General features: G+C 40.8%; 1 protein-coding gene across 2 annotated transcripts in view; it reads right to left on the reverse strand.

Moving 5' to 3' along the window:
* Nucleotides 1-20,811, reverse strand: part of Fras1 (Fraser extracellular matrix complex subunit 1) — a 482,271-nt gene that overhangs the window by 242,096 nt on the left and 219,364 nt on the right. For both annotated transcript variants that reach the window (XM_045144057.1, XM_045144056.1), the window contains exons 7-14: nucleotides 15,977-16,060; nucleotides 14,170-14,271; nucleotides 13,681-13,872; nucleotides 8,717-8,806; nucleotides 5,801-5,836; nucleotides 3,811-3,958; nucleotides 2,072-2,215; nucleotides 675-809 (exon numbers count right to left, since the gene is read on the reverse strand). In XM_045144057.1, the coding sequence (XP_044999992.1) occupies nucleotides 675-809; nucleotides 2,072-2,215; nucleotides 3,811-3,958; nucleotides 5,801-5,836; nucleotides 8,717-8,806; nucleotides 13,681-13,872; nucleotides 14,170-14,271; nucleotides 15,977-16,060 (931 nt within the window). The remainder of the gene's footprint in view (nucleotides 1-674; nucleotides 810-2,071; nucleotides 2,216-3,810; nucleotides 3,959-5,800; nucleotides 5,837-8,716; nucleotides 8,807-13,680; nucleotides 13,873-14,169; nucleotides 14,272-15,976; nucleotides 16,061-20,811) is intronic.

Genomic DNA, 20,811 nt, shown 5'->3' on the forward strand with positions numbered 1-20,811 from the left:
GGACCCAGGTTCAACTCCCCAGGACTCACGTAAGCCAGATGTGCAAAGTGACGCAAACATATGGATTCTGTTTTCAGTGGCTGGAGGCCCTGGTGTGCCTTTTTTCTCTGTCTATCTGCCTATTTCTTTATCTCTATCTCTCAAATAAATAAATAAAACCAAAATATTTTAAGAGTCTTATTCAGAGTCTCTTCTTAGCATAGTAAGTTGCTGATAAAATACCCACAGATAGTAAAATTGTAAAGAGGTTTCTTTGACTCATTCTGTTAGCTGAAAGATGCAAATGGCACCATACCAGACCAGCATCCTGGAGAGGAGCCCACGGCTACCTCGCCACAAGCTAAAGACAGCCAAGCGCCTGCAAGAGAGGCCGGCGTGCGGGGTGGCCTCGCTTTCAACAACCTGTTCTCATACTAATCCACTACCATGAGACAGAACTCCATAGACAGAGCAGGAATCCATTCATGAGGGTGTCACCCCCATAGGATAGTTACCTCCCTCTGGGCCCCAGCTCTTAAAGGTTCTATCACACAGCACTGCTATACTGAGGAACATATTCCAGCATGTGAACTCTTGGCGGACAAAGCGTACCTAGACTAAAAGCATATCTCCTATTTGAATAACTGATTACAGCTCATGGTGGTCCACCCGGCCGAGGCCCAGCCAGTGACTACCTGCACAGGTGCGGTGATCTTGGTAGAAGCCATCTCCACAAGTGGACACACAGTGGCCGTGCTGCATCAGGAGGGGAGGCTGGCAGGAGGAGCACTCCAGCCCACTCGTACACGTGGAGCACTGAGGCTGGCAAGCTGGCTCCAGACAAGGTCAGAGAAAGACAAAGGGACGTAGATGAGTTTGAATATATCACCTAAGGGTTACGCTCATATGCCCCAATCCCAAGGCTCTAGGGCCACAGAGAATGAGAAAGGCAGGAGAATCCACTTAACAGTCTTCATTTATACAGCAGTAGCTCATGTCAGACATTGCTCAAGTGCTTTCTATACATGAATGCCTTAATCTTCCCTATGGGTAGATACTATCCACCCTAATTCTACACATGAGGAACTGGCTCAGGAAGGTTAAGTAACTTGCCTAAGGTGATGAAATACTGGCATCTGAAGCCAGGCAGTTTGGCTCAGGAGTCTGTGACCTTTTCTTCTCATCTAATAGTCCCTAATATCTTCATCACTCAATTTTCTGGGGAAAAAAATCCTAAATGACTTTCAAAAATGCTGAAGATTATGAATTAAGAATGTCAGAAAAAGTAATAATAACAATAACAGTAATAATAATAATAAAAGTAGCTAACACTTACTGAGACCTATCTATATTCTAGACACTATTCTAAGCATTTAGCAGGTGTTGGCATACTCAGTATTCACAACAGCCCCCACCCAAGGCACCAGGATTACTTCCACTTTGTAGATAAGTATATTGAGAAGGGGTCAGGGAGGTTACTCATAGCCAAGGCATATACCTATAAACTTGCAAATGATGATTAACTTTACAAATTAGAGATAAGGGCGAATGTAAATATTTGATTTCCTCGCAGGTAGAAAAATTCCTAAATGCATTTGAACTTGTTCTGGATCCTAAGAGATAAGCTCCATTGACAATGATCTGTGTGATATGGAGCAAGCCAGCAAGTTTCTTCAACCTCATAGGTTTCTCCTGTGCAAAACCGGAAAGTTCTAAGAAAGGATCTTGCAGATCTAGCTCAATTCTCAATTCGAATCTCTCTAAGATGAGCTGAATATTTTAATAAATGACACCAAGCATCCTTAAAAGTCTTCAAAGTGAAACAAATCCAGCTTTGACTATCTAGCAACACCAGACTCTGCATTACCCACCTCCCAGGAAATACTGAAGCCCCCATAGACGATCAGAAAAAAAACCCTACAGGTAAAGAGGCCAGGTCACCTACAGATAATATTACAAGTTCTAGGGGCCGTTAGGATCCAGTTCTCGCATCATGGTCCCTCCTTGAAAATAATGAGCCTTGGCTTGAGAGTAACAACCACTGAGCAGTGTCTTTTGGCCCCTGTATAACCTCACTTCCGGGTTACCATACCTAAGCAGAGCCTGCCAGCTTGGTAGAAGCCCAGTCCACAGCTGTGCACACAGCGTCCATTCTGGAGCAACTTGGTGGGATCCTGGCAGAGGTCACAGTGCTCTGGTGAGTGAGAGCAGGTCAGGCAGTCTGGGTGGCAATGAACTAAAATTAAGAACAAAGGAGAGCTCAGAAAGACCATATGATCTTTTCCAAGTGTTCTGAGAAAGAACCCACAAGCTACCTACATTATGTAGAATATGAAGGACAGAAGAGTATAGAACTCAGGGAGAAATGGGCCCCCAAGTGGCAAAGATACATCTCAATGCAAGGTTGCAAGATTCTCTCCCTCTCTGAAACAGCCTCGCTACCTTGTATGGCCTCAAATCAAAGATGCAGAAAGATCAGGCTCCCTATGGCTTCTGCCTTCTACACACTTACCTCCGCAGTATGTGATTTAAACACAATCAGTAATTTGTATATTAGATGGTATTGTTAACCTTTGGCATGTATAGAAAGTTCAGAAATAAAATAGCCAAGGTTTAAAGATAGTTATTATCTTTAATAAAGTCAGCCAGTTTTCTTCAAAATGTCAACTCTCATTCACAGTTATTGAGATTATCACTAACCTTAGTGGCAATGGTTAGCAGAGTACTGCTTCCAAGTTTTAAAGTTTTGGAAGACCTGATTTTTAATGTTTATTACATAATACACTAAATATTTGTTGTGGAAAGTCCCAAGATCCTCTTTTGCAAAGTTATCACAATTAAACCAGTTTGCTATTTTTCCCCTCAATAAAGTCTTCAGTGAAACTCTATGATTAGTCAAAGCAAAGTAGTGGCAGCAAGGACAGCCGCCAGCATGAGAAGCTGTGGCCTGTGGATGAGAAAAACTAATTATGAAATACTAATGGAAATAAATGCCACTTTTCTGAGAGAGACTGAGCTTATAGGAAAATCACTGCTCAGCCACAACAACCCCATTGCCTGCCAACAATTACTAACTGGAACTAATTCAACCCCAGGTGACCTGAAAGCAGACATGCACAACAAGTAGATAACATGTACTTTTGGAAGAAATTAATGAGTCTTTAAACTTTGAAGCTCCTTTTGAAAATGCCAAAAGAACCCATCTGCTTAATAGTTCACCTTAAAAAAAAATAATGTCCATAACAAATATGTTATAATCATTCTTACATCTTCAACAAGAGAAGACAGATAGGCCTTGACAAATTTTGGCGGGGTGTGGATTATATTTGATTTCACAATAATTTTGCAAGATAAGTAAGGCATATTTCATCCACAATACATGTAAGATACTGAGAAGATCAATGACTTGCCCAAAGTTACAACTGTAACCAGATAAACATGGCAATTCCGTAGACAAAGATTCAGGTAAGTCATTTTTAGGAAAATTAAGAAAAATAATAAACTCCCAGGGCTGGAGAGATGGCTTAGTGGCTAAGGTACTTGCCTGCAAAGCCAAAGGACCCAGGTTTGACTCCCAAGGACCCTTATAAGCCAGATACACAAAGTGGCACATACATCTGGAGTTCATTTGCACTGGCTAGAGGCCCTGGCATGCCCATTTCTTTCTCTCTATCTCCCTCTTTCTCTTTCAAATAAATAAATAAAAATAAAAATATTTTAAAAATATATAAATGAACTCCCTAAGAGTAGCAAGTAAAGAAAAAGAAAGAATGATTTCTCTGAAGTATTTTGACAGTACAGCCATCTCAGTAGAAACAAACACGGACCTACCTGATGTGCAGTCTGGGCAGCACTGGTCCTTCGCCACCAGGGCAAGGGTGGCCACTGGACATGGTGGGCAGGAGGGCTCATAGCAAGTGACCTGAGTCCCTTGGCATTCACACACCTTGCAAGGACCATCTTTCCACTTTTCCCCTGCCTGTAGGAAACAATGAAGAATGACACAGGCATTGGGGTGCAGTGCCCCAGAAGGGAGGCTGTTGAGGAAGAATTAGCAGTTTTGACAAGAACAAAGTGAATGCACCCCACCAACCCCCTGACACCCCAACTCCAAAATGGGAAACCTCATAAATTTACATGGAAAGACTCTTTCCTTCATTGTCTTTAATTGATTTCTCTTAATTTGGAGCCCCACTAGAATGACCTTAGTCACAAGCAGAGATAAACCATGAAATACTTAGGACAATCAGAATATAAAAGCATTTGAAATGTGTTACTCTATCTATTCCTCCCCAAACCACCACCCCCCAAAAAACTAAAAACCCCTAGGGGACATTACTATGTACTCGCGATTAGCAGGCCCATTAAACCCAACCTCCATCATATCAGTGGGAAACAGTTAAAATCCTGAACTTCCTTATAGTTACTATAGTCAGAGTAGCAAGGAAGTCACTGCATTTTGAAATTAAAGCTTTTTCAGGCCCACTTTTGTGGGCTACAGATATACCATGAGCTTTCTTCCACTAAAATATTCCTTATGGCCAAGGAAATTATGATAATATGCCTGAATATAATATGACAGTGAATTCAAAGTGATCCTAATAACAATTTCCTTCTCTAATCCCACTGACCCTGGAGACTAGAAAGAGAGAAAGGTCTAACCAGAAGGGGTACTGGAGTGGTCAAGGAAAGAAAGTAGAGAGCAGATGCCAAAATGAAGGTTTGGTAAAATGTTTACTAAGATAACTAATATAAAAACATCCCAAACCATCAATGTATCAATGTGACTATATGTATTGTTTTTTTCCAGGTAGGATCTCGCTCTAGCTCAGGCTGACCTGGAATTCACTATGTAGTCTCAGGGTGGCCTCGAACTCATGGTGATCCTCCTACTTCTGCCTCCTGAGTACTGGGATTAAAGACGTGTGACACCATGCCTGGCTTTTAAAAAATATTTTTATTTTTCTTTATTTATGAGACAGGGAGGGGGGAATGGGTGTGCCAGGGCCTCCAGCCACTGCAAACGAACTCCAGATGTGTGTGCCCCTTGTGCACCTGGCTTATGTGGGTCCTGGGGAATCAAACTTCGGTCCTTTGGCTTTCCAGACAAGTGCCTTAACCACTAAGCCATCTCTCTAGCCCCTGGCTTTTTAAAAAAGTGAATGTAAATGAGGAAAGATTGAGAAAAAGGCAGAAATGATTTTCTTTCACATCAAGGTATCCACCATCATGAGCTGATTTGTATGAATTAACCTGCTTCACTTTCCCTTTAAAAGAAGCCACACAGCATTGCTCGTCAATGATAGCTCCAGGGAACAAACACTTCCCAATCCAAAGAAGATCTTCAACATTTTTACAACACATAAAATTCCATCAATGCTCAAACAAGGTTTTCTAAAATCTTTATAAAAGATGGAAAGGGCTGGGCGTGGTGATGCATGCCTTTAATTCCAGCACACAGGAGGCAGAGGTAGGAGGATTGCCATGAGTTTGAGGCCACCCTGAGACTACAGAGTGATTCCCACATCAGTCTGAGCTAGAGTAAGACCCTACCTTGGAAAGACAAAAGGATGGAAAGGATATTTTAGTGGTTCATACTTAGGGAAATACAGTGATAAGTTATAGTAAAATAAGTAAAAGAAGGAAGCCAGAATTCCGTGGAGAAAAGTTTTCACTGTAATTATTCGTTCCTGTCCATGGTACTAGCACACGTGGCTGTTAAAAATGCAAAGACACTAAGTTTCCCCATGGGAGTTTATTTAGATCATTACTTAAAACAATTTTGTGATGATATATGTGCAAATTAAAAATCCACACTTACTGGAATATGTTTAATTTTACTTGCATTTGAAGATATCTAGGAAGAAAAAGAAGTATATTTATGACACCACTAAAAACACCATTAGGCGGATCTGTTTATTTTTGCATTAGCAATTATCCATTATCCCCCAAGTAACATGTAACTTCATTCACTTGTTATGAACAGAAATATAATCTACATAAAAAAACAGAAAAAGAATATCATTATGAGCTGAGGAGGAAATGTTTCTGAAGTCTTATTCTTACTTTGTTCTTGAACCAATGGTTTCAATTCCCCTCAATATAAAGAACTTTGTGCAAATTCTTGAATTTTGTGACATCAGACCATAAGAAATTTGTCCTTACATCTAACAACTTGGCTTTCAGTAACTCCACTGGGCTGAATTTACTTCCAAAATTAGGTGAAAGAGCAAATACAATGGTTGAAATTCAAATTTACAGGGAAGCACTAAAGTCCTAAATTCTTTTGTTGTTTGTTTGTTTTATTTTTTCAACATAAGGTTTCACTCTAGTCCAGGTTGATCTGGAATTCACTATGTAGTCTCAGGGTAGCCTCGAACTCACAGTGATTCTCCTACCTCTGCCTCTTGAGTGCTGGGATTAAGGGTGTGCACCACCACGCCCAGAACCTAAATTCTTATTTTTTATAAAAATATTATTTTATTTATTTATTAGAGAGAGAGTCAAAGAATGAGTTTGAGAAAGAGAGGGAGAGAATGGGCATGCTAGGGCCTCTAGCCACTTCAAATGAACTCTAGACACATGTGCCACCTTGTGTAAATGTGGGTCCTGGGGAATTGAACCTGGGTCCTTAGGCTTTGTAGGCAAGTGCCTTAACCACTAAGCAAACTCTCCAGCCCTAAATTCTTATTTTTAAAATGAGGATGGCTAAAGTACCTAAGACATATGATAACAACTCATACTAATGTTTTACCTTTTAAAAAACCAGGCTATGAACTATTCTAATTATTTTATATATATCATCTCAATAGCCCCAGGAGAAAAGTATCATTGTATTTCCTACTATAGAGGGAGGATCAGTTCACTTTCTCAAGATAAAAGTTAGTATGTAGCATAGGAGGGATTTGAAGCTATAGCCCACTCTGTTGGCCTTATATCCTACTGCCTCCCCAGAATAGTCAGGAATGTCAACAGGTTGACAAATGTGATTCACCCATTAGTTCACTGGTCTGAGCACTTGTTCCCAGTTCTTATGATTTTACTGTGATTGGTCAGTGAAATCATCATACTTCTGATCAAGTGTCATATTTTTGCGCTCCCTCTCTCTCTCTCTCCCTCCCTCTCTCCCTCTCTCTCTCTCTCTCTCTCTCTCTCTCTCTCTCTCTCTGTGTGTGTGTGTGTGTGTGTGTGTGTGTGTGTATGTGTGTTTGAAGGCCAAAGGAAGACCTTGGCTGTTGCTCTACAGGAAGGCCACCTACCTTTTATGAAGCAAGCTCTCTCATTACTCTGGATTTGGACAATTAGTCTACACTGGCTGGCTAGTAAACCACAGGGTCCTCCTGCCTTGGCCTCCCCAGCACAGGGATTACAAATGTGCCATTGCATCAGCATTTTTATATGATTCTGAGGTTTGACCTAAGGTCCTCATGCTTACAAGGAAAGCCCCAGCCCCAACAACTGGCATGATTTTAGAAACATGATGGATTTGTCAACATATCAAAGTCACATGAAAAATATAGGTTTAAAAAGCAGGGTAAATTTCAAAGGATTAAGATAATTGGTTTTTTTTTCCCCCCTTTGGTGCAATAAAACAAGTACAAACACAGGGAGAAATAAAACTGGCAAGCAGAGTTTCACCTCACATCCAGTGCCACTTATATCTGCAAAGTATTCAAAAGCCTGCTTACTTTTTTCTCTTTCCTCACTAGACCAATGCAACACACCATCATCCTTTATCTGAATGAGTGCAAAGATCCTGTAACAAAGCCCAAACTTGTCCTCTTCCGTTTTTTTCCCCCCCCAAAAGCACTTATTTCTAACTCAGATCATGGCACTGGGAGATTTCAAGCTCCCCAGAAGCTACCATCTGCCTTGGGGGTACAGAACCTGGCTTCCAGGCTGTTTACTAAATCTCACTTCCAACTTGCCCCTTCCACCCACTTTGTTCCAGCCTTAGTCACTCCCTTGCAGCATGCCAAGTGAACATCTACCTAAGTACCTATGGTGTATGAATGTAAAAAGTCTCTATAGAGTAAGTGTTTGAATACTTGTTTGGGAAGAGTGTGGAACATTGTGAGCCTTTCAAGAGGACTTATGTCTGGGGAGGAAGGCCTGAATGTGTAACACTCCAACTCCACCCACATTCATTATCTGTCTACTTCCCCAGGGCTGTTGTGATAAAGTGATGCCAGCAATCTGCTCCTGCCATGATAGACTTCCCCTCAAATTGCAAGTAGAAAACAGACCCATTCTTCCCTTAAGGTGTTTCTGGTTGGGTATTTTGCCCCAGCAATGAGAGTGTCACTGATTCAGTACCTTTCCCTTCGCAGTTCCTTTTCTTAGTATGGCCCTTACATGTCCCCATGGCTCACTCCCTGGCTTTTGCCAGGTCTTGTTGAAATTTCTCTGGCTGAAGGACTTCCCCACTCTTCTTATACAAGAAAACCATCCCCTGCTCAAGCCCAGTGACTTAAACCACTTTATTCTCTCGGCAGGGCTCACCAGTGTCTGTGAGCACATGTGTGTGTTTTCTGTTTCCCCATATGATGACCTTCACCTCACCAAGAGAGCAGAGACTCTGCTTCTGAATTCACCTCTCTGTTCCCTGCAGTACCTGGCACATACGAGATTCACATACAATACTGAACACCTAGAAAAACTACAAGGTAATGAAGACTCCCTTATTCATTTTGAACTATTAACTTTAATAGTCTTTAGTTATTAATCCGATACTCACTATGTCTGCCTTCTGTTCATAAACACAATAACCATTCCTTGAAATGCATTCAGGACAACATTTTCCCTCCAAGTGAACTAATTCTTCACCCTGTAGAAATAAGAGTTGTAGTGACATCAAATTAACACCTCCGGGTAGCAGTGCTACATTGCAAAGCAGCTGGATTCCCTGACTAGAATGAGAAGTGTCCGCACACACTTTTGTTCGCTTACTTTTTTACTGGCTTACTTCATCTTTCCTGTGTTGACCTCCTCTGTAAGCCTCCTCATTCTAGTATACTTCTCCAAGTGATTTTCTTCTGTTCTGGTTGTGTATGTGCTGTGTAACCCACCCACCTCCCATAATTACATACCCATGATTGGAGCTCACATGAGTAAAAGGGTAGTTAAGGGGCTGGCGAGATGGCTTAGCGGTTAAGCGCTTGCCTGTGAAGCCTAAGGACCCCGGTTCTAGGCTCAGTTCCCCAGGTCCCACGTTAGCCAGATGCACAAGGGGGCACATGCGTCTGGAGTTCGTTTGCAGAGGCTGGAAGCCCTGGCATGCCCATTTTCTCTCACTCCCTCTATCTGTCTTTCTCTCTGTGTCTGTCACTCTCAAATAAATAAATTTTAAAAAATTTAAAAAAAAGGTGTAGTTAAGGTTAATGTCATTGTCCAGGAAAGATGAATTGTAGGAAAGGGTCATACTATCTTAGATACACATAGTTTGAACTTGTGATTTTAGTGTCATTAATAGTTGCAAATAAGGAAAAAATCTTTTTTCAAGGTAAGGTCTTACAATAGCCCAGGCTGACCTGGAATTCACTATGTAGGCTCAGTGTGGCCTTGAACTCACAGTGATCCTGCTACCTCTGCCTCTTGTATACTGGGATTATAGGCATGCACCACCACGCCTGGCAATAGTTGCAAATGAAACCAACACTTCTCCTTGCATACCAAATCAGATGTAATGTTTATGCACAAATGTTGTCTAAGGCATAAATTAAACAATAGAAAAGTAATTTTTATTCAGTATTCTGAAATGCTTACTGTTAACTAACTGACAACCAATGTTTTGTTTAATTCTAAGAGGAAGAAAACATATAACACACTTGGAAGATGGATTATAAAGTCTTATCATTTTAGGTTCCCAACTTAAAAATTATTTTTATAATAAATGATTGCTGTATAAAATTTTAAGTAATTTTGAATTCTACAGCTTAGTAAATGTAATTCTACTGAAGCTCTCCACTGCAGAGGATCTGGTGTTATAAATACAAACACTGCCTGAAATTTGTATATATATGCACTACCATCTACTATTTACAGGGTAAAGAGTATTCTTTAAAGCATCATCCACTTTCTAAAGGTGCATCTATTTCCTAAAGACTGAAAATGTTTCTTTAAGTATTTTGCATTTAATTCAAGGTCTATATATTTAAAATCAGAAACTATATTAAATAACAAACAATAATGTAAAGTTTTAATGAACAGAATAAACACTAATATTTAAATTTATAACACTAATTAGAAGTAGCAATGTAAAAGCATTAGTTGTCCTTGGATGTAGCTTTAGGCATGGATTTTTAGGTTCTTGCCTACTGTTCTGAAAACTTCAAAATTGTCTAGAATTTAATATTTTTTAATGAAGAGAAATATAAATTCTAAAAGATACACAAACTATGTGGCTTTTTATAATGCCAAAAAAGTTATTTTAAAAAGAAAGAAGTTATACAGATTATTATCCATCAAAATTTCATGGCAGTCAGCAAGTGCTATAGGGATCAGATATATTTACATATAAATTGTTTTGCAGAAACCTGACGAATCAACTGCAGTGAGGGCATCACTGAGAAACAGATTGATGTATGCTTTCAGAGCATATAAAAGGGTGTATATGTATGTAATCTAAGTTGCTTAAAACAAATATTTTGAAACAAGATACAGATGTATACTTCTATTCAAAACAAAATGCACGAGAGATTCTTGATTGCTTGCCACAGTCCACACAGACAAGAAGGTGGCTCCTCTAAGCCTTCAAACAATAGTAAACACCAAACAGCCCTTCTCACGCAGAACCAAGGATTCAGTTTCGGCGAGGAAAGAAGTTTTAAACAGATTTTCTATGTATAGCAGCCTGGTTGGGCCAAACTACATCAATTCACTGTGGTCAAGAACTCACCAACCATACCTAGCATTTGCTTTGAACAAAATTGCCTTGTTAAAACTCATTTACTTCATTTGAAGAGTGCTCTCATGAGCCAGATCAAATCTGCTCCCCGTTCCCTATTGACTGCCTATACCTATCAGACCAAAGACTCTGGGATTTAACTTAACCTGCCCATGAAAATAGGAAAGTCTTTCCTGAAGAAAACATTCCTCTTGTGAGGAAAGCAAAGGCACGTTTAGGCATGCCTTCCTTCTTCCTTTTCCCCCAAGCTCCATTCCTCCCACCATATTGTATCTCAGATGTGAATGGTGGGTCCCTTTAAGATGAAAAAAATTGATTTCTTCTTCTAAATTTATGTTCAAATACATTGTAAAATATAGAAAAATGAAACCCATCATATTGTGCTATTCTAGCATTTATTAATTTATGTTTCAATGTCTAGGGATTTGATTGGATATACCAAAGACAGAGATCGTGCCATTTTCTCCTTTATTATAAAATAATTATTGCTGGTAACCAATATAATTGTAAAAAATGCATGATTTTGCCTCCTACAGAAGTTTACATATCTGTATCTTTTTGTAGATGTGCATTTAGTGCACAATTGGTGTCCAAGATTAGAAATCAAACGACCTTGGTATTTTAGTGAAGGAAGCAGAAAGCAGAGGAGAATTGGATGAAACCACTAGCAGCACACTTCTCCGCTTTCCTAGAAGACATCTCTTTAGGGAGCTCCTAAGGCATTTAATTCATATTTCCATAATCCTTAGCGAGCCTGCAGACCTCCACAGAGAATCACTTCTGCTTACATATCCGGTTTCATCTAATGTCTGGGAATTCTCAAGGTTATAGTGTACCTCATTTATCTTTTTATCAGTGTTACAGGCTAGCCAGAAGTTAGGAAACTAGTATAAACAGGTCGTTACAAAATTATTATCAGCAGTAAGGTGTATAAAAAGATGGAGGAATGCTTTTTCCAAGATTCAGTTTTGGTTAAAATTTGACTACTGACAATGTGTTCAGCTTCGAACCTACCAACAAACATTTAGGGGATGTGAAGATTAAACTGGACCTAAGCAATTTTTTAAAATTTTTTTGTTTATTTTTATTTATTTATTTGAGAGTGACAGACAGAGAGAAGGAGAAAGAGAGAGAATGGGCATGCCAGGGCTTCCAGCCACTGCAAAGGAACTCCAGACACGCACGGCCCCTTGTGCATCTGGCTAACATGGGTTCTGGGGAATTGAGCCTTGAACCGGGGTCCTTAGGCTTCACAGGCAAGCGCTTAACTGCTAAGCCATCTCTCCAGCCCGACGCAAGCAATTTAATTGTTGAAAGATCTGGAAAATTAGGCTGTGGGCTTCAGAGCCTCAATTCATAAAAGCTAAGATGGGGAGAAGGAAGGATAAGGGAGTGTCACATGGTGGCTTGAGGCATATCAAGGCACCCTCCACTTCAACAGTTGCTCCCCATTTTCCTCTAGAACAGAGGGCCTGGTTTATGCCACTACAGCCAGGTGTCATGGTGTGAGCACGCCCACCAACAGGCACATGGAAGGGCATTACAACTGGAGACAATGAGTTATGTCATTTCCTGTGAGGGAAACTGTTCAGATCTGATTGAAGGCAGTGGCCAAAGGACCCACTCTATCAGGATCACCTCTCTTCATTTTCTGTAAATCTTGGCATATCAGGCAAAATTAAGCCTTAGAAAATAACACAATATCCTTTGAGGAGACTACAGAGCCAAGAAAGTCCCACCCAAGGTGGAGAAAAATAAATAAATAAAAGGCTCTCAGTTGAATTTCTTCTCATCTTGCTCCAACCATAAAATGAAAAGGTGTGTGGTGGATATGAGTAAATCTGAAAAATAAATAAATAAATAATAAATAAAAAGAAGACCCATTTTTCCTAAGTACAGATCAGCCCTGTCAAGCCCTGGATGGAGGAGGCAAAAAAAGAAGAAGCCTTGTCAATGGAAGCCTTGTCCCAGTGCTTCCACAAGCTCAGTGTTCAGAAGAGCTAGGAAGTGGGAGAAATGAGAAAGAAAACATGCCTTTGCTGGCCCCTTCCCCTCTAGCTTCAGATCTCTCCAGCTTCTCCCTCCCCTCATCTACTCAAGTTCACAACCCTCAGGGAAACTGGTGGGACGGATGGGAGCGGTCACAGAGCAGGAGACAACTTTAAAAGCAATTTGTTTTCCCATGGGTCAAAACTGAGTTCAAAGGAAAAAAGAGAATAATTTCCCTAAAATATACATCTGTAGTCCAGGCAGCGGGTGCTATGTTAGAAGCTTCCAGAAATTCTTCAGCCTGCAGTAGTCAACAAAGTGAATTGTTTATGAGGCTCCCCCTTGGTCATTCCTTCTCTTAAAACTCATTTTATTTTCTTGCTTGGTCCACAGGTGCCACCTGTCCTTTCTGCTAAACGTACAGGAAAAGGCAGGCCGTGGGTACACCTGTATAGCCCTTCACGGCCACGGTAAGCTGGGCAGGCCACTAGCAGTGAGGTCCAGCTGCTCTGACTGATAGGCAATGTCCCATAGTGTGTCCTTTCCTTTCCTGCCTCCAGCTCTGGGCTTCCAAGCCAACCAGATGTACAGAGAGCTAAAAGCTCTGGGGGACTGTTCCAAGCTAATCTGAACAAATAGTGACATTCACTTTACATCACAGAATCTCTGTGCTAAAAGGCCCCTGGAAATGTGAGCAATCAACCCAGTATTCCCTCTGCTGCCAAGAAGTGAGGAGTAGGCACAGGTCCACGGGTCCATCTGGAAGACACTGTGAAAGTCCAAATAGAAATGCCTTTGCTTCTTACCAGCGTGCACGCCACTTTGGCACACTCTCCAGTGTGGCAGTTCACTCGGCCATGGTCACACATGCAGAATTCACAGGCCGAGCTCTTCCACATTTCTTCCTGGTATCGCACAGTCCCATTAGATAAGCAGCTTCCAGCAGGGGACACACATTCCTCACAGCACTGCCCATGACGCAGGGCCCTGTTCTGGCCCTGTGGAAACAGTGAATGGAGGCAGAAAGGCAGTCCTCAGGAGAAAAAAGAAGCATCCCAGCCAACAGTGACCGAGGGATGCTGAATTGTGTAAAACACAACCTGCTCCTGGACAAGGTGAGGCAGTTCTCCACCTCCACAGTGCTCCCTAACAAATAAGTCTTTCACAACATTCTGTACATCAAAAAACTTCTGATTGAGTCCCCCAAAGAAAACACTACACTAAGAAATATATTTCTTAAACAACCCAGAATCAAGCATAAAAAAAAAAAAATGGGTCCACACATTCTCCAATACCTTTTCACATCTCAGTGGAGGGCAGGTTTGTTTGTGACACTTGACCTCTCCCTGGTCACATGTACACATGGTACAAGCATCTTCAGTCCACTGTTCACCATGCTGAAAAGGAAAGGGAAAAAAGAAGGTGCCACTTCAAATAGAAGCATAGGAACACAGTCACATATGCTGTATTTCCATCACCCCCACACTCTTTTTTGAAGCAGGGTCTCATATAGCCAGCATGGTGTCAAACTCTGTATGTGGTCAAGGATAATCTTGAACTTCTAATCCTCCTGCCTCTACCCCCTGAATCCTAGTATTAAAGGCATAAGCCAAAATTCCAGGCTTTCTATGTGGTCCTCAAACCCAGGGCCTCTTTCCATGGTAGGCAATCATTCTACAACTAGGCTATATCCCCATTCCCCACATGCTTTTTTACTGCATTAAAAAAAAAAAAATGGAACTATAGTAAATGTATTCACTTAGGTAGAAACAATATCTAAGAAAAAAGGCATTAAATATCTAAAGGAGAGTCTATGTGAGTTTCATTCAATTATACCCATTTCACAGATCTGTGCCCAGCATGTAAACTCTTGGAAACACTGAGATGAATAGGAAGGGCCTGGTGGCTATTTCCTCTAGGGATACTCTTTAGGTCTTCTTCTTTGCCAAGAGAGCCATATCTTGTTGGCACAGGCCTATTTCCTCCATTTCCCTTGTAGCTAGGTCATGGGCACTTCACCAAGCTACCTGAGTGGATCAGTGGAAATTTGCTGAGATTAAGGAAAGGACTCTCTCCCTCTTTCTTCCACCAGCCAGTGGCAAAGACTAAGTGAAGATGAGTTTCCTGTAGCTAAGAAAGGGGACATTAGGGAACAAGATGAAAGCACATGCCCACATGGAGACATCACTGAGACTTGAAGTGATCAACCTTGCAGCTCCCTGCTGCTGGAATCCTTGTTATCTGAGATGATAAACGTTATCATTTCATCACTTTTATAGGGGCATTTCTGTTTCTTGCACCCAAATAACATTGTAACAGTTACAAAGTCAGTCTCTTGAAGGAGAAATCTATCTAGCAAAAGCTTTTCCAATAAAAAGATACGTGAAGCTGTGCATGAGACCACTGTGTCAGGCAGATGTATGGACAGCACACACAGCAGTCCTTCCCTGACAGCCATTACCCCACGTCTATGTGACCTTCTTTAAGTGAGCTGGCAAGCAAAGTAAGAATTCAGGTTTATTGTTTTGTATGTTTTCTGATTTAGAATGATGTAACCTTTGTGCACATTCACTCACTCAATTTGTTGAACTCATCATTACTTGATGCTTACTACAGGTTGGGCACAATTGTCTGGACTGCTTGAATAGTACTGCTAAGTTGGCAGTTTCTATCACCAGCAGCCTTCAACTTACCCATCCTTTGTGCCCTGCCACCCCCATGTTCCTCTCAGCTTAAGATGGGGGTGGGTGGGTTATCCCTAGATATTAGTGCACAAAATCTAACAAAAGAGGCACACATCCCCACCGTTCAGTATAAGCTGATTGGCAACCAGTGGTAGCGTTTTCTTCCTTTCAGTATGTGTGAACATTAAGTTCACCAAGGTTCACGAGCCAGGTTGTGCTTACCAGCACATTCCTCTGCATTTCTAATCCCCTTCAACTTAATTTTTTCATAAAGGCTTTCCGTGAAGGGAAAAGCTGTTTATATACTGAGTTACTAATCCTGGCGAAGAGTATGATACAGAGGTGGGGAGGTTACGTGGTTGGGAGTTAGGGGCAGGGTATATGTGGTTACACCTTCACAGGGTACACCAAAGGTTACCTCGTATATTTGGCCAGCTGCAGAGCAGGACCTTGCAGAACACTGTGGGCAGCATTTTCCAGGGACTCGGACTACAATTTCATCCTTGAAACCCAAAGAAACAGCCCGTCATAAGAAGATATTAATAAAATCTTATCAGTAAGAAAATTTAATTCGCAGCCAACTCAACCACCTGCCTGAAGCATCTATAACAGCAACTTCTCATTTAACATTTATTAGTAACCCAGGGCTCTGGTAAGAATTAGTACTTTCAAGGTCAGTGTGACTTTTAGAAAGTTCACACATGTCCTGTCTGCTACTAAGAACTAATCAAAGTACAAATACCAGAACAAGAAACACTACTGAAGCATTTGCCAGATACCATCTTTAGTGATTTTTATGACTTATGAGGAAGATGGTCTTAGTCCAGCCTTAAAGGAGAATAGTAAGAGGCTGTGTAACTTGTATTAGGTTATGTGACTTGCCTAGTAATGGGCAAATGGTCAAAATAAAACTTTAGAGCCCCAAGCACACTAATTCCTAAGAACATTTGTACTTGATGGTAAACACACTCCAAGAATCCTCCTTTAGAAATCTGAGAAGAAGCCAATGCAGAGAAATGGGACAGAACTTAAATATCAAACAAGCACCCCTACCCCCAGCTGTCCTTGCTCTACATTCTCATCACTGGACCTACGGCCATTATGCCGGGATGTAAGGACATGTTTCCTTGCACCCTAACAAGGGTAATCAGAACCACAGTCTCCTCCTTACTGGTTAGGAATCAGGTACCCATGCACCATTACAGCCTTCTTCAGTGGCAGGAAGGAGAACTAATTCAGATGGGTGTGGAATAAGAATAAACTAATCTTTATGACTGAGAAGTATACATGAGACATAGAAGAGAGATGCTTTCAGAGCAGTCGTTATGAGAGACAGAAACAGATTTTATTATCATGCTACTCTGGTGTTCATTTTGCAGGAATAAGAAAGCCAGCATACCTGAGATGGGAAGTAGGGCAGGAGTCACATAATCTCAACTTTCATGGAAAGTTCCAGTAATATGCCCCTGTAGTCCTTTAATCCACTACATATTACCAGCTGAATTCATGTATTAATAGCTAATGAGTTGGTTTCGAATGCATGAAACCACTGGAATTAATCCAACAACTGTGTTCTTCCTGTGAGATATCTTATTTCTCTATTATTCCATATGCAAAGTATTATGGGCACTGAAATTCAGTAGAATATGTGAAAATATATTTTCTCTGAAAATATACAGTGGAATCATTGACTTCAGACCTCCTCAAAGAAATAGAGGCATGATCAAATCAGTATTCAGTTAGTTCACTCCGTAAATAAATGTGCTAAGTTTTTGTCATGTTCTCAAGTCTTGAAAAGGCAAAGTTAGTGGTCAGTGCAGCTTAGCTGGCATGAAGCATACACATCTATAGCAACAGACCTTTACCAGTAGATCTTTGTGGCTTTGATGTTCACAGGTAGGCCCTTCTAAGTGCACCACCTCATTTGGGCCAACAAGCTGTGGATTGTGAACCACATCCATCATATCACCTACATTTGTAAATAGGCCTAACTAGACCACCACCACACCCATATACTTACATACTGTCTATAGCCGTCTTTACACCACAAGGGCAAAGTCAAGTTGATATTGTAACTGTATGACACACAAAGCTACAATTATTCAATCCTGTCCTTTAAGAGAAAAAACTGTGCCCTATATCTAAAATAACATCCTCAGTGATCATAAAGATTCAATATTAGAAAATATGATTAATGTGATTATATTCTGGAGAGAAATTACCAGTAAGGCTATATTCAATTATGGCTGTCCTTAAATAAAAATACTTGTGATAATGAAGCTTGTAGGGTATTATTTCTGACAGCACTTGACAAAATACTTTCCTACCACAATGCCTTTGAGGACATTTATATCAAAGAGATGGAAACTCCACCACCAAAAAGGAGAATAATCTCCTGCCACTGCCAAGAAGTCCCACAGAGTGTAAGACTTCATGTGGCTTTCCTATGCTGTGCAAGCAAAACACAATTCGTCACCATCTCTTTCCAACTTTCAGCCTTTACTGATCAAACAGCATCTGTCTTCATTCAGCATGTGACCACTGCCATGGGAGGAAGTCGAAGTACCAGCCCTGGCTCTGGCTTCCTGCCTCTTTCAATACATTTCTCTCTTCATCTAGTCAGAGGCATACTAGCAATAGCACAGCAAAATTAGTGTGTTAGGGGAGGTATAGAAAATTATAAAAAGCTGGAGGGAAAGGGGATATCTAAATGTAAAACCCACAGTCAGACAGAAATGGACAGGGCCTTTGCAGCAGTACAACCCAGAGATGATAGTTTATTTTAAGTGTTCAGAATATAAGAAGGCTGGGTAGCAGAAATGAGAAGAGATCTTATCTGAGTATAAAAGAACTAGACTAAGTGAAAACTTATCACGCCCTAGGACTTAAGAGGCATGTCATTTCCTTGCATGGGTCCATGGATCTAAGGAGAGAGTGAGCTGAAGAAACACTACTGTCCTCATTGCACTTAGGCAGTAAATATGGACAGATTTCTCTTAGTCAAGCATGAATAGACAGACAGAGAGGGATGTGGGAAGAAAAATACTAAGAGTGAACTCTAACAGAGGAAAATATCTTTTCATTTTGGATTCAAAACTGTTCTTGAGAGCCACGTGCACTACAATAAACAAAAGAACATCACACAAATTTAACTAATGTAAGTTTCACTTGATAGGGGAGCTTTCATAAGGAAGTGGTGAGAACACCTCCTGCAGGGAGTAGTGAAAACCACAATTCCCCAAGGAGGTAGTGAGAACACCTCACAGGGGGCAGTGAGAATACATCGAAGGGGGCAGTGAGAATACATCGAAGGAGGCAGTGAGAATACCTCACAGGAGGCAGTGAGAACATCTCACAGGGAGCAGTAAGAACACCTCACAGGATGGAGTGAGAACACCTCACAGGGGGTAGTGAGAATACCTCAAAGGAGGCAGTGAGAACATCTCACAGGAGGTAGTAAGGATACTTCACAGGGGGCAGTGAGAACACCTCACATGATGTAGTGAGAACACCTCATGGGGGGGAGTGAGAACACCTCACAGGAGGCAGTGAGAACACCTCCTACAGACCGTAGTAAGAAACAACTACAAGAACTAGAAAGAACACCTTCCACGGGAGGCAGTGAGAACACCTCTCACTGGAGGGTCTTACAACCCACTTCAGAGTAAGGTTGGCAAATCCTTCCTAGATTTTATGACTTGCTTCAGAGGACAAGAGCAGGAAATAGTCAAAATGGCCTTTGATTTACTGCCATTTCTTTAAAATTCTTCACCTGAAAGTAATCAATATTCCAAGGTACCATAATTGGAAGCCACCATTTCCTGAACCTTTCAATGAGAAAGAGTGTCCTGAAGTATTAAAGGAAGAAAAATTTCTGAACACTATTCACTATAGGATCTAGAAGGAAATATTTAAAGGTTATTTTGTAAGGTCAGTAAGGTGCAAGAATCTGTAGTCTTTGTTACACAGAAGAAAGAAGAAATAAAGAAATGGCAATATTGAAGTGAACCCATGACTAGAAAAATGAAGAATTCAAAGAAAATTAAAGTAAAACTGGCAAATTAAAATCAGTATAGGAAACAGAAAATATAAACCTAAGAAGCTTTCCAGATAGCTGAGGAAAAGATACAAAGCAGCAAATGATGACAGAGAAAGTGATGATTAAAAAAGGACCAACCTAGGAGTCATAGATCTTTCTAGGGAAATGAAAGAAATAAGACAAATATGTTTAATCAAAATCAAAGTGGAAAAAATATTTCAAGAAACTGGGACACCATCTAAAAGGGCTCTGTATTCCAGTTAGGTGTGCTAAAAGATACATGGAGGACTCTAGCTTGACAATGACCACAGCCACCTTGGTTGTAACTGCCACTGTGCCCACCGGGGACTCCAACACACATCCCAAGCTCCATTGGATAATCATCCAAACGGTCAGCCAAGCCTGGGTGCTGGCCTCTGAAGCCTGGGCTACTTCCTAACTGACACTGACATGTTCTTCTGGTTTGAGAAAGGCTACACACACTCTGGTTCACAATAGCCCACATTACTTTGTGTTAATATATAAACAGCGCCTTCCCACCTTGAGGTTTAGGGGTCAATTTGACTTAATGTAATCCAAGAACCTATATGTTGTGCTATCCCAGATTGGTTTACCTCTTTCTTCAATCTCACGTCTGGCATACATACCTCATATGTGGGGATTGAATTTTTTCCAAAACATTATTTCACCTAGAAATGTCCTACATGATGTCTGAATTATAAATATCTGAAAAAAATTCCACAGGAATACATCAAGGTAACACTAGGTGTATGTTATGGAATAAAAGAAGATATTACTAGAGAACAAGAAGATTTCCTTTGGGACACTTCCCCTAGAGTACCTTCTCAGACAAAGAATCAAACTGAAGACCAGAGGAGATCAGGGGAATGTTTAATGAAAGCAGAGCTCAGGAAGAGCAACAAGAGTCAAGACAAGAGAATAAACAGACCTCAGATTCCTTCTCTATGATGCTACAGTCCAAAATCCAATGAAAATGAGTACCCAGATAAGAAAAGATGGCAATCTATTCCAATGGCATACTCCTCTTATATATGTAGACAATAAGAAAATAATTCTCAGCTTCTTAGAGGTTCAGAAGAGATACCAACCCTCTCTCCTGAAAAAAAAAAAAAATCTTTAAAAAGTTCAAAATAGCCGGGTGTGATGGTGCATGCCTTTAATCCCAGTACTTGGGAGGCAGAGGTAGGAGGATT

This window comes from Jaculus jaculus, chromosome 2, assembly GCF_020740685.1.
Source record: "Jaculus jaculus isolate mJacJac1 chromosome 2, mJacJac1.mat.Y.cur, whole genome shotgun sequence".
NCBI lineage: Eukaryota > Metazoa > Chordata > Mammalia > Rodentia > Dipodidae > Jaculus > Jaculus jaculus.